Source organism: Pelophylax lessonae (genome assembly GCF_965119305.1).
Source record: "Pelophylax lessonae genome assembly, chromosome: 11".
Taxonomy (NCBI): Eukaryota; Metazoa; Chordata; class Amphibia; order Anura; family Ranidae; genus Pelophylax; species Pelophylax lessonae.
In genome coordinates, this window is record NC_138778.1 from 167,146,275 (window position 1) to 167,161,268 (window position 14,994).

The 14,994-nt window shown below is 43.1% G+C and overlaps 1 protein-coding gene across 1 annotated transcript in view; it reads left to right on the forward strand.

Annotated features, from left to right (window-relative positions):
- LOC309567195 (vasoactive intestinal polypeptide receptor-like) overlaps positions 1–14,994 on the forward strand; it is a 137,648-nt gene that overhangs the window by 91,081 nt on the left and 31,573 nt on the right. The window contains exons 9-10 of the mRNA XM_082272562.1: positions 1,196–1,262; positions 8,523–8,614. Coding sequence (XP_082128688.1) covers positions 1,196–1,262; positions 8,523–8,614 — 159 coding nt within the window. The remainder of the gene's footprint in view (positions 1–1,195; positions 1,263–8,522; positions 8,615–14,994) is intronic.

Genomic DNA, 14,994 nt, shown 5'->3' on the forward strand with positions numbered 1-14,994 from the left:
GCCAACCAGTCTCTTTATCAACCAAATTGGCCTGTCTAACAGTTTGCGTCAATACAGGGGTTTAGTTAGCACACATTTGCAAACGCATGTGAAAGCTGCAGGGCCACGTCAAGGCTCCCTGTTACCTGCAGTCCTAACTCTAATGAATTTTAAAGAGTCTCCACAGTGGGAGCACATGCAAGCTAATGGATAGATAGGGGGCAGGTGAGCCTGGAGGTGGCCCATCCCTCCTGAAAGGTAATTGGGGGCATAATGGAAGCCCAGCTTTCTCTCTCTTCACTTTTATCACTTGCCACCCAGTGTACAAACAGTATATATACTGTACGTCCTGGACAGCAAGTGGTTATACCAGGATCAAGGGTGCAGCTGGAGCCTTGATCCTGGTATGGATTTTTAAAGGCCACAATCTGCTTTCTTGTAAAAGTGATCTGGGCGGCTCTACAGCCGTCTGATCAATTTTACAGCACTACGGAGCCTCCCTCCCCTTCCCGCTGCTGCCCACTGCCGTTCATGCACTGTAAGCAGTTGGACATTGCTGCCCACAGAGAAGATGGTGTAATATCTGGTCTTCCATCTCCTTTGTGATAAACTAAAACCGGAAGTGCAACATCCTTGTTGCTTCTGGCTTCAAAGTGTCTTCCCTGGCCGTTACAGCCAGGGAAGCAGCTTACAAAATAGATCTGTCTTTGATCAGCTGTCTTGGAGGGCAGGGGAGGCAACAAGGGTCTAATAGACCTCTAATGTCTCCATAAAGATCACCTAAACCTTTTTTTCGTTTTGTATAACATAAGGAACCCGGACAAGTTTTTACTCTGTCTGTGACTCACCCCTTGGTTTTTCCAATACGTGCTGTCACAGAGACAGAAAATGATGGGAAATCCAACATTTGTTAACACTAGAACAAGAGGTGAGGTATATGTGAACATATATGTGAACATATATAGGTATATGTGAACAATGTGAACATCTGTTCCGTTGACATCTGTCCAACATGGTAGTTTCAATCCCTTTGTAGAAGTTTCCTCTAACTTCCTGTTGTGTCTCCAGGACAGAAAGGGGAGGGAAATCTCCTCAACGGGACATAGACAGCAAAAAATAAACTACCTGGGATTTGTACCCTTCCCTACCGTTTAAAAAAAATAATAGAAATTTACTTACGAAAACTCACTTTTTTTCTACCTCTTTTTCCGGACAGATGCTGGGATGATTATGAAAATAGTTACTGGTGGATAATCAAGACTCCAATTCTGATGGCGATATTTGTAATTATATTTTCATTATATTTGATTTATGTATCATATTATATTATGATTTTGAGGGAATGTGTACATGGATGCTGGTAATTCAGCTAAAGTCTTTTTTTTTTCTTTTTTTTTTAAGTGTACAAAACCAATTTAGCCAAAACTTTACATAGTGAGGAAGGGTTAGAGCCTCTGTCAGTGTTTGATTTGCTGCTGGTGAGCTTTCATCTCACCTCCTGTCAGGACAGCACAGACAGAAAAAAAAAAGAGAGTAAGTGTTCCAATGTCTCTTTTTAAAAATATTTTCAAATTAATATTAATACACACACTCCCTTAATTAAACCTTAATTGTTGACTTGCTATAATTCTTGCACAGTTGCATAAGTGGCTCATTCCTGAACTTAAATTGCTTACTTCAATTTTGATACACACTCTGAGCTTCTCAGTGTGCATTAGGAGCCGCAACAAGTCAGAGCCTGCTTCATTTACTTACATTTAATTTCTGGAAGACATCCAGCATCAACAAGTTCCTAGAACAGTCTGCATGCAATTGTAATCTTTTTAGGAGTACACGCTCCTCCAGATTTGCTTCTCCCTATCAAGGAGTTTCGATATTTTAGTGAGCTTGAATCAGGGCTGAGGACTCTTAAAGTGATCTGCAAGACACACTGGACTGTGGAAAAAGTAGTGCAAGCACTACTTTTTCAAAACACACTGCACAAAACTTCATGGTACTGCAGTAGTGGTGCCCCCAAATGCAGTGCGTTTTCATTTGCATTGAAGGCGCCATGTAGAATTTTATGGCCGGTTACGTGACCTCTGACCGCTCTCCTCCTCCAATCTAAGGACTACAGCGGGAGAGGCCGAGATCCCCTCTGGCGTCAGCCGGGGAGGTCACGTGACTGCTGTGCTGTCCACTCAGACCCTTCCGTTGTAGCCTTTACATCCGAGGAGGAGACTGGTCGGAGGTCATGTGACTGGCTAGAACAGATCGGAGATAAGGTATTTAGAGGCATTGTTTTACACTTACACAGTGTAGGATGGCTTCATAAAAGAGAGGGTCCAGCTAATATATCTTATTTAACTTTACTTTACTATTAATAGTAAAGAGGGGAGGGGCAGCTCATACACACGGGAGCTGACAGGCAGAGAGGGAGAGAGGAGAGCAGCAGGATGACAGAGGCATGTAAATTGACCACGGTAATCCGGGATCAGCAGCCATGATTACTGTGGTCAGCACACCAAGGGGACACGGGAACTGGCAGGATCAACCAGGTTTTTTTTACAGCTTAGAGAGTGAGAGGTTAGATAGCACAAGCACTGTGCTGTTTACCTGCTATAAGGGAACAGGATCTCTCTTTTTTTTTTTTTTTTAGGGTTACAACCACTTTAAAAGTGGCTGTAACCCTAAAAAAAAATGCTCCTCTTCCTTTAATCCTTTAAAACATGGTCTATAGCATAGTGCTTGTGCTGTGTAATTTGTTCCATTGCATGATATAAAATACCTGGCTGCTCCTGCCTGTTCCTGTGTCCCCCTATGTGTGCCGACCACAGTAATAATGACTGCTGATCCGTGATACCGTGGACAGTTTACGTGCCTCTGTCATCCTGCTTTCTGCTCTTAGTTTCTCCCTCTCCCCTTCTCCCCCCTCCCGCCCTGCTTATCAGCTCAGTAGTCTGTGTGAGAGCTGATCTCCTCCCTGCCCCCCCTTTCTGAGGCTATTCCTATAATTGATTTGTATTGAATTGAAATCGCTGACATCCCCTCTGTTTTAGGCAGCTCTAAAGTACTGTGTGCCAATGTTTTAAAATTATATTCCTAAATACCTTTCTTGCATAGCTCCGCTGTGTGGTCACATGGTCTCCCTTTGCTGACCGGCTGACATTAGAGGGGAATCCCAGCCCCTCCTGCTGCTCTCCTTAGACCAGGGACTGCTAACCACACAGTGGAGCTGTTGAAAAAGGTATTTAGGAATATATTCTTTAAAAAATAAACACAGTGCTTTAAGAGCCCATTCACACTAGCACGACTTCTGAGGCGACTTGTGTAGCCCCAGGTAGCCCCAGATTGCTTGACATAACAAAAGCAATGTTAATCAATCAGTGCCGTCTTAATTGGCACTACTGAAGTCGCTCTGACTTCAGAAAAGGGTCCTGTACTACTTTGAGGCGACATGTGATCCGACTTGTCCCATATACTTCAATGGGAGTCGCCTCCTTATCTTAATTGAAGCGACTTGTTATCAGACTTTCTAGGAAGAAGAAAGAGATTAGCCAGGCATTCCCCACATTGCAGTCATGCCTATATGGTATATGGTGTGTATATATATATATATATACATATATATGTAATGGTATATATATTCCATTATCTCTGCTTGGTCTGTGTGAGTGGCACTGGTGGACACAGATATGTGACACTGGTGGGCACTGATACGTGGCACTGATACGTGGCACTGATACGTGGCACTGATACGTGGCACTGGTGGACACTGATTCGTGGCACTGATACGTGGCACTGGTGGCCACTGATTAGTGGCACTGATACGTGGCACTGGTGGACACTGATTCGTCACACTGATATGTGGCACTGGTGGACACTGATTCATGGCACTGATATGTGGCACTGATACGTGGCACTGGTGGACACTGATACGTGGCACTGGTGGACACTGATTCATGGCACTGATATGTGGCACTGGTGGACACTGATTCGTGGCACTGATACGTGGCACTGGTGGACACTGATACATGGCACTGATACGTGGCACTGGTGGACACTGATTCGTGGCACTGATTCGTGGCACTGATACGTGGCACTGGTGGACACTGATTCGTGGCACTGATATGTGGCACTGGTGGACACTGATTCGTGGAACTGATACATGGCACTCATATGTGGCACTGGTGGACACTGATACGTGGCACTGATATGTGGCACTGGTGGACACTGATTTGTGGCACTGATACGTGGCACTGGTGGACACTGAGTCGTGGCACTGATATGTGGCACTGGTGGACACGGATTTGTGGCACTGGTGGGCAGTGGCACTGGTGGACACATACGTGGCACTGGTGGGCAGTGGCACTGGTGGACACTGATACGTGGCACTGATACATGGCACTGGGGGACACTGATTCGTGGCACTGATATGTGGCACTGGTGGACACTGATTTGTGGCACTGATACGTGGCACTGGTGGACACTGATACGTGCCACTGATACGTGGCACTGGTGGACACTGATTTGTGGCACTGATACGTGGCACTGGTGGACACTGATTCGTGGCACTGATACGTGGCACTGGTGGACACTGATTCGTGACACTGGTGGACACATACGTGGCACTGGTGGGCAGTGGCACTGGTGGACACTGATACGTGGCACTGGTGGGCAGTGGCACTGGTGGACACTGATACGTGGCACTGGTGGGCAATGAGGAAATGAGTAAAAAAAAACAGAAAAGGGGAATTAGGTCACAACACCTATATCATATTCTGATTGGCCAAATACAAAGTCGTCTGTCATATAAGTCACTCAAAATAATTCACAAGTCGCGCTGAAGTCGCGGTAAAATCGCGGTAAAGTCGCGGTAAAATCGCGGTAAAAAGTCGCTCCAACATGGGGCGACTTATGGTCGCGGCAGTGTGAACCGGCTCTAAATCTGCCTAAAATAGAGGGGATAAAAGAAATTTAAACTAGTGACTCAACCACATTAAAGCCACTCACCATTTTTTCCTGGTGACCATGATCAAAAATGAGTTACAAAATGTTACAGTATATTCGACATAAGAACAGGAGGTGACAGGTAATCTACCAATGGGGACACCAGTTTTGATGACGACTGTCTGAAAGGGGGCTTTTCCTGAAATTTTGGAAGTGAATGAACATCTCCCCAATGGAACACTGGAAGGAGGTTTTTTTTGCAATTAGCTTTGCATTTTTAAAAATAATATATGCAAGCATTTACACGATTCATGCAACATGAAGCAGCATGTACCACTTGCAGACCGCCTAACTGAGAAAATACGTCATTACTTTGACGTTAAATGCTGGGGTTCTGGCTGCAGTTAGATGCTATAACCCCAGTATCATTTTCTCCCTTAAAGCGGAGTTCCGGGCACAAAAACGATATTTTTTTTTTGTGCCCGTCCGCTAGTTCAGCCTAACCTGAAAAGGAATTGGATAGTTAGATTTTTTTTTTTTTTTTTTTTTAAAACTCACCTTGTAATTGACGATCGTAAATACTCACCTCAGGGTACTTCCTCCCTCGGAGCCGCGGCTCACCCCGTCACTTCCTGCGCTGCGATGATTCCTGGGAGCTAAACGTCATCACTCCCAGGAATCAATGCGCCGGTGTTCCGTGAAAAAACCATACCCGTGAGAAAACCATACCCTCGTCACTTCCGGTTCCGCTACGGAGGGTATGGATTTCTCACGGTAGTTAAACTTGCGGCGGGTACATTAAAACACTTCGGGTGCAACATAAATCATGTCCTCTCCTATCGCTGTAACATCCCTCATCTCCGGTAATAAATATAAAAGCGGATCACGGAGCCGCGATCGCCGTCACATTTACGTCTCATACACCCGCCGCCGCTTTTATATTTATTACCGGAGATGAGGGATGTTACAGCGATAGGAGAGGACATGATTTATGTTGCACCCGAAGTGTTTTAATGTACCCGCCGCAAGTATAACATTACAAACAGTGCCGTGATAATTTCATGCCCACCGAGCATGCGCACTTCTCAAATTCTTTCTTCTTCAATCACGTATCCGGGGCTCTGAGCATGCGCACTACTGCACTGCTCAGCTGTTTCAGACCGGAAGTGACGAGGGTATGGTTTCTTCACGGGGTATGGTTTTTTAACGTTACACCGGCACCGGCCCCGCTCGTCACTTCCCAGAAGCTGTTTAGGAATGCGGCGCCGCACCGGAAGTGACGAGAGGGGCCGGTGCGGCGCATTCTGGGAGAAGAAGACGCGGAAGAAGACGCAGAAGAGGACCGCGCCGGCTTCAGCTGCCCACAAGAGAGATGGAAACGCTGTGGAAGAAATTTTATAAGTAAGTATTTCTTCTAAAAGGTAAGTGCGAACCGGGACAGATCAGAGGCTAGCCATTGTGGAATGTGCTAGCCCTGACTGTCCCGGGGGTATGTTCATTAAAAAATGACATCTGTGCCCGGAACTCCGCTTTAAGCGCTGGTCTTTCTCATAAAAGTGCTCTAAACAGTGGATTCATTCCCCACCCCTCCCTTTACCGTGGTTTTTAGGCCTACCTAGCAGATCGGGAAGCCTGAAATTCGATCTGACGCTGGTGGCGGCTGGGCACGGAGATGGGCGAAGGAAAGATAGCCTCCACTAATCTCTGTGCCCTAGGAGGACCGGAGCAACATCACAACGTCACTTCCGGCTCCAGCCACATGTAAACAAGGCCATTTATTCTTTTTTTTTTAAGCAAGAGATCAAACTTTTTTTTTTTGACCTTTCGCTTTTAAGGGTAGAGAAGAGATTTGGGGTCTTTTAGAGCCCAGATCTCTGCATAAACAGGACCTGCCATGTTCTATTGTTATTGCAAGGGATGTTTATTTACAATAAAAGTGATCAAAAACATTTTTTTAAAGGAACCGTGTAAAAATCTTAAAAATTTAATAAAATAAATAAGTTAAAAAAAATTGAAACGCCCTTGTCTTTGCATGCTTGCATGCAGTGGTGAACACATACAAAGATCATGCCCACATTTGTAAATGGTGTTCACACCCCACATGTGAGGTAACGTCTGACTAAGAGCAATCATTCTAGCACTAGACCCCCTCTGTAACTCTAAACTGGTAACCTGTAGAAATCTAAAATCTATGGAGGTTTTTAGGAACCGTAGTTTGGCACCATTGCACAATTTTTAAGCATGATATGTTAGTTATCTATTTAATTGGTGTAACATCATTTTTATACTATACAAAAAAAGTGGGATATCTATTGTTTTTTTTTTTTTTCTTTTTTACTTTATTAAAGTGTATTTTTCCCCAAAAAATGGGTTTGAAAAAACGCTGCCCATAAACATGGTTACATAAAAAAGTGCAATGACTGCCATTTTATTTTCTGCTAAAAATATATATATATAATGTTTTTGGGGTTTTGGGCAAAAAATACTTTTACTTGTAAACAACAAGTGTTAGAAAAAGGCCTTGTCAGCAAAGAGTTAAAGTATAATGAGAAGTTAAGTAGTCAATAATTGATATAACAAAGCTATAAACCTTCAAGTAAATATTGCGGGAAGAGAATAGGTACTGGAAGGGGTAATGGGGTGTGGTGGTGATCTCCTGCAGGAATTCCAATGGTTATTGGAATTATAAATTTGTACATTGTTTGTTAATATACACTCACCGGCCACTTTGTTAGGTACACAAGTTCAATTGCTTGCTAGCACAAATTGCTAATCTGCCTATCACATGGCAGCAACTCAATGCATTTAGGCATCTAGACATGGTGAAGACGACTTGCTGAAGTTCAAACCGAGCATCAGAATGGGGAAGAAAGGAGATTTAAAGTGGTTGTTAAGTCAACACAATAAAAACATCCCATTGCCTCTGCAACATAACATTATGCGCCCCTGTGTCTGTACTATATAAAAAATATGCCGATCTGTACCTATATGAGAGCGTCTCCCAGCGCTCATGTAATTGGTTGGTTTCTTGAACATGACAATGAGGTCACTGTACTCCAATGGCCTCCACAGTCACCACATCTCAATCCAATAGAGCACCTTTGAGATTTGGTGGAACGGGAGATTTGCATCATGGTTGTGCAGTCGACAAATCTGCAGCAACTGCGTGATGCTATCATGTCTATATGGACCAAAATCTCTGAGGAATGTTTCCAACACCTTGTTAAATCTATGCCGTGAAGAATTAAGGCAGTTCTGAAGGCAAAAAGGGGGTCCAACCCGGTACTAGCAAGGTATACAAAATAAAGTGGCCAGTGAGTGTAGATACTGTATACTTAAGACCACAAAAGTGTCTGCACCATTCCATTCACAAACATACTATTCAAAAGAAGCTCATCCAGCATGGACACCAGCCCACACATGAAAATGGAATATTTTCCCGTTCAGCAAGTGTGAATCCGCTCTTAAAGAAAGGGTGACTAGGAGTGATTATTTTTTTAAGTCATTTATTTCTCTGAATCTGCATAACCTACAACAGATGATTGACAACAACTGAATAGCCATGGATTGCCTTCCTAAATCTAATACGTTATTTTTCATATCTTATACTTCAGCTAAATTTCATCATATTCCTCAATGTGATCAGAATCCTCATGCAGAAAATCAGATCTCCTGACATCAGTAAAAACTACAAGCAACAATACATGTGAGTAACTTTAATAATACTTACTAGAAGCAGGTGCCTTGCAGTATTGGGATTCTTGGTTCAAGTAACATCAGGAAATGATCTGCATGGAGATGGTGGTGGTGCATGTCACAGTAAAAGAATAAAGGGCTAGATGACACAGTGCCACATGATAACCCTGGTAGACACTGACTAGCCCGAGCAATAGAAGACTGAGACCTGAGGGGTCAGGGTAGGACAAGGCTCAATATAATGCAAATCTAGAAGGTAACAGCACAGGCTGAGTGGCGCATGGCTGATAGGGGCACACTGACACCAGTCTGACAGTAATTCTAATTTGACTGTTGACTAAAAGAGTACTGGATACTTACAAAATAAAAACCTGTAGGCTAGCCCAAGATAACGCCTCTCACTTCCAATGTGTCTCAGTACTTTTCTAGTGTCGTACGAAGAATATGTCTTTTATTTAGCTATGCTGCGTAAAAGACTAACCTAGTTTTCCTCATAATGTTTTCTTTCAATCAAGACTCTTCTACATTGCTGCTATGGTCGATCTCTTTTACTGCACTTGAATGGACATTTTAGGGATAGCTCGGAAGTGACCCTGCCTCTTACCCTGAGCCTTAGGCCCCGTTCACATACAAGCGGTGCGAGCAGCGCGCCGCGACCTCGGAGCGGCCGCCACGGACTTCATAACATTGAAGTCTATGGCGGTCGCCTCCTGGTCGCCCCAAAGAAGCTTCGGACCCTTTTTCTAAGTCGGAGCGACTTGTGTCGCTCCTATTAGAACGGGTCCGCAGCTTCCCTATGGGAGGCGACCTACGGCGACCTGTATGGCGACCAGGTCGCCTCACAGGTCGCCTCAGTGTGAACGGGGACTTAAATGCTTCACTGCCATGCAACCGCAACATGTAGTACACCTAGTAATGGTGCCAATGTCTGTAGGCTATAGTCATGTTGGCCTCTGCTCCTACAGTATATTCCATTATCACCAGTCCTCTTCAGTTCCATTGGGCGTCATGTGAAATTTTATAAACCAAATCCCCCAATTGCGGGGATAGGATTGTGTATATGGGATTGTATGGTTGTTTTATTTATTTTTTCTGGTTGAGTTAGATGGACTTGTGCCTTTTTTTTCAACCTGACTTACTATGTAACTGTGTAACCCACTTATTTGCCAACTCAATGCAAAAGTCACAGGTGCGATCCCATGCCCTTCTCTGCAGACTTTGTATTTGATCTGCCCACAGCTTTAGTGGCTTTGGAGTCTTCAGCTGCACAGACCCTATCTGATTCCGAGTCATCCAGAATCAGTCAAAGTCCATCTTTGTGAGATGATTTTACCCTAGGCGAGTTGGCTTGTGGTGCTATTGCTCCCAAATTAAGAGACAATTTTAAAGTGGAAGTAAACCCTCTATCATTTTCAGCCAAGGAAGCTGCCATCTTGGTTTAATCTACAATTGCCATGATGCTGCACATGTGATCAGTTATGACACCAGCCATTAATTAGATGGTTTGACAGTTTGGTTGAGAGCACAACCAATGGTAGTGTTACATTCCCGGCATGTGCCAGAAATGTAACTGTTTTTTGAAACTGCTAAATGGATGGGTTTACTTTCATTTTAACTCTTATCATTGTGGCGTGCACCACTTTGAAACTAGAGGATCAGCCTGTTGCTTCTACCAGTGCTGTTTCCAGTCTTTGGCCCGGAAGGTAACAGAGACCTTTCTGTTACACCTGCTGTTCTGACATTTTCTTTACAGGTAAAGGAGGAGAGCATATTTAAAAGAAGAAAAACTACCACAAGAGGACACAGTTTTAAATTAGAGGGGCAAAGGTTTAAAAGTAATATGAGGAAGTATTACTTCACTGAGAGAGTAGTGGATGCATGGAATAACCTTCCTGCAGAAGTGGTAGCTGCAAATACAGTGAAGGAGTTTAAGCATGCATGGGATAGGCATAAGGCTATCCTTCATATAAGATAGGGCCAGGGACTATTCATAGGATTCAGATATATTGGGCAGACTAGATGGGCCAAATGGTTCTTATCTGCCGACACATTCTATGTTTCTATGTTTCTATGTTTACAGAAGGTGGAAATATCTTGAAAAGCTGTTTGCTTCCCCCAAATGCTTATTATCCCCCAAGGTAGCTCTCCTGTTAGTTCCCATTTGACTCGGTGGGGTCTGAATCTGTCTTTCACTTTGCACTTCAAAACCACTGTTTAGACCTATTAGAGACATTCCTATATCTATTCTCACCCACAAGGTGACATTCCTTGTAGCCAATGTTCAATATAGGGAAGCGCTACCTCTTACAGATGTAGAACTAGGTGTAGCTTGAAAAGTGTGTATATATATATATATATATATATATATATATATATATATACAGTGGGTACGGAAAGTATTCAGACCCCCTTACATTTTTCACTCTTTGTTATATTGCAGCCATTTGCTAAAATCATTTAAGTTCATTCTTCTTCCTCCTATGTACACATAGCACCCCATACTGACAGAAAAACACAGAATTGTTGACATTGTTGCAGATTTATTAAAAAAGAAAAACTGAAATATCACATGGTCCTAAGTATTCAGACCCTTTGCTCAGTATTTAGTAGAAGCCCCCTTTTGATCTAATACAGCCAGGAGTCTTTTTGGGAAAGATGCAACAAGTCTTTCACACCTGGATTTGGGGATCCTCTGCCATTCCTCCTTGCAGATCCTCTCCAGTTCTGTCAGGTTGGATGGTAAACGTTGGTGGACAGCCATTTTTAGGTCTCTCCAGAGATGCTCATATGGGTTTAAGTCAGGGCTCTGGCTGGGCCATTCAAGAACAGTCACAGAGTTGTTGTGAAGCCACTCCTTCGTTATTTTAGCTGTGTGCTTAGGGTCATTGTCATGTTGGAAGGTAAACCTTCGGCCCAGTCTGAGGTCCAGAGCACTCTGGAGAAGGTTTTTGTCCAGGATATCCCTGTACTTGGCCGCATTCATCTTTCCCTCTATTGCAACCAGTCGTCCTGTCCCTGCAGCTGAAAAACACCCCCACAGCATGATGCTGCCACCACCATGCTTCACTGTTGGGACTGTATTGGACAGGTGATGAGCAGTGCCTGGTTTTCTCCACACATACCGCTTAGAATTAAGGCCAAAAAGTTCTATTTTGGTCTCATCAGACCAGAGAATCTTATTTCTCACCATCTTGGAGTCCTTCAGGTGTTTTTTTAGCAAACTCCATGCGGGCTTTCATGTGTCTTACACTGAGGAGAGGCTTCCGTCGGGCCACTCTGCCATAAAGCCCCGACTGGTGGAGGGCTGCAGTGATGGTTGACTTTCTACAACTTTCTCCCATCTCCTGACTGCATCTCTGGAGCTCAGCCACAGTGATCTTTGGGTTCTTCTTTACCTCTCTCACCAAGGCTCTTCTCCCCCGATAGCTCAGTTTGGCCGGACGGCCAGCTCTAGGAAGGGTTCTGGTCGTCCCAAACGTCTTCCATTTGAGGATTATGGAGGCCACTGTGCTCTTAGGAACCTTAAGTGCAGCAGAAATCTTTTTGTAACCTTGGCCAGATCTGTGCCTTGCCACAATTCTGTCTCTGAGCTCTTCAGGCAGTTCCTTTGACCTCATGATTCTCATTTGCTCTGACATGCATTGTGATCTGGGAGGTCTTATATAGACAGGTGTGTGGCTTTCCTAATCAAGTCCAATCAGTATAATCAAACACAGCTGGACTCAAATGAAGGTGTAGAACCATCTCAAGGATGATCAGAAGAAATGGAAAGCACCTGAGTTAAATATATGAGTGTCACAGCAAAGGGTCTGAATACTTAGGACCATGTGATATTTCAGTTTTTCTTTTTTAATAAATCTGCAACAATGTCAACAATTCTGTGTTTTTCTGTCAGTATGGGGTGCTATGTGTACATTCATGAGGAAGAAGAATGAACTTAAATGATTTTAGCAAATGGCTGCAATATAACAAAGAGTGAAACATTTAAGGGGGTCTGAATACTTTCCGTACCCACTGTATATATATATGTATATATATAGATACCTGTGTGTTAAGTGATATAGGTCAATGCTAAAATAGTGTATACAGTACATTTTGAAAAAATACATATAATAAATAATATACATAATCATGTGCTCAAATATCCAACGTGTATAGTAAAAAATGTGATAGTCCAGCCAAGTGTTAAGTGTCCATATGATAATGTGAATATCCAACACAGTGATCAATCCACATTTATCCGTGCCAAAGAAAAAACAATATACAAAGTAGAAGAAAAATACCAAAAAGTAAGTAAATTGATGAAAAAATAAAGAAAATCAATATAAAAGTGAATATCCTGTGGGGTGTATTCGGTGAATCCCTTCACCAATAGATGTCTAGAGGTAAGTGATTATCTTCATCAGAGTACCACCAACCCAGTGCTCACTAGCCTCTCACCTCTCTTTTTCTTGTGATAAGCCTCTTTAAACAAGCTGGATTCTCTGGAGGGTCCTTGATACAGATAGCCCATACAGCTCCTTCCACTATGTAATCGCTTATTACACTGTGCCATCTATACTTTCTTTTAGAAGTGGGGATAATGAAAATCTTCTCATGGTGTAGTAATCTGAAAATTTTATTAAGAAAGAACATATAAGAATCTCTGTAATCGGCAGTATTACGAGTGTTAAGCCCGTGTTGGTATGGACGTCACTTCCGCTTCTGGGTACACTCCATCTCTGCCCTACGCGTTTCCTTGTAGCCATCACCTCTGCAAAGCGAGTATTCGAACTGTCGGGAAAAGAAAAAGGGACCTTTTTATGGTTTTGCATAGGCACAAGGTAGTATTTTAAACTAGAGCTTTCTTCTTGCCCAAGGTAGTTTCTGCCATTCACCTCAGTCAAGATACCATTCTTCCATCCCTCCTATCAAGCTCCAATTCACCAAAAGGAAATTTCCCTCTATTGTCTAGATGTGTTTTGGACTTGGAAAGTCTATTTCTCAGCCACTGCTTCTTTCCAAAAGTCTGTCCTCCCAGATGGTCCCCATAACTGCAAACTCACTTCTCATTCCACTGGGTTGTGCAGACAGACCAGCGTTCACTCTTATAGTCTCAAGGGTTGGTTTCCAAGCTCTCATGTCAAGGCACACTACTAGATCTATGTGTGCTACTAACATTTTTTTGCATTTTTAAGGCTATCACCTGGTCTTCTTTTCACACTAACGTTCTACCAGGTGGATGTTCAGGCCTCATCTGATGCCAACTTTGGACATAGGTACTTAAAGCGGGTTCCACTCATTTTTGTGTTTATTAAAAGTCAGCAGCTACAAAAAGTGTAGCTTCTGACTTTTAATAAACACACACTTACCTGTCCCACGATCCAGCGATGAGGCCGTCCGAACGTCCGAACCCTGCGCGTTGTGAATGGCCGGGCAATCTTTTGGGACCTGTGACGTGTCCCAGAAGATTGCAGGGAGGGAGGGGGAGAGGAGAACTTCCGCTCGAGCTGCCTAGGCGGCCCGAGCGGAAGTGGGAGCGGGTACCTATCAAATCTAGGTACCTGCCCCCCCCCCCCCAAAAAAATGACATGCTAAATGTGGCATGTCAGGGGGTCAGCAGTATTTAAAGCGGAAGTTCAACTTTTGGGTGGAACTCCGCTTTAAGGTGTCTTTTTGAGGTGCAAGCAGTCCCCTGTTCTCTGTTTTCTTGGGCCTGCAAGCTGTTGGGGTGTCATTTTGGTGGCTTACACTTTTTCATTTGCCAGTGTCCAACTCTTCTGTTTTCGACAGTATAACCCAAAGGTAAAAAACTTCCTGCAATCCTCATTAAGACTCCAAGAAAAGGTTTCACCGTAAGAACAAATATCCTATTTGATATGTATGTAAGCATTATTATACTTAGCCGCTACATATAAATGAGATATTTATCAGATCTGTTACTTTCTGGAGAAAATATTTATTTTCTGACAAGGAACCTGTCTTTTTGAGGGATGGGTCTTTTTATTGTTTTTATTGTTTTAACTGCTTATGTTCAGTAAATGTTATGTACTGGATATACTTATATGGTTGCTGATTTATTAACCACTTCTGGACCGGAAGATTTTCCCCCTGAATGACCAGGCCATATTTTGCAATTCGGCACTGCATTACTTTAATGGACAATTGCGCGGTCGTGCGACGATGTACCCAAATAAAATTGACGTCCTTTTTTTCCCACAAATAGAGCTTTCTTTTGGTGGTATTTGATCACCTGTGCAATTTTCATTTTTTGCGCTATAAACAAAAAAAGAGCGACAATTCTGAAAAAAACAAACAAAAAAAAACAATATTTTTCACTTTCTGCTATATAACATTCTCAAAAAAAAAAATGTAAAATCACAATTTTATTACATTTTAGGCTAATTTTGT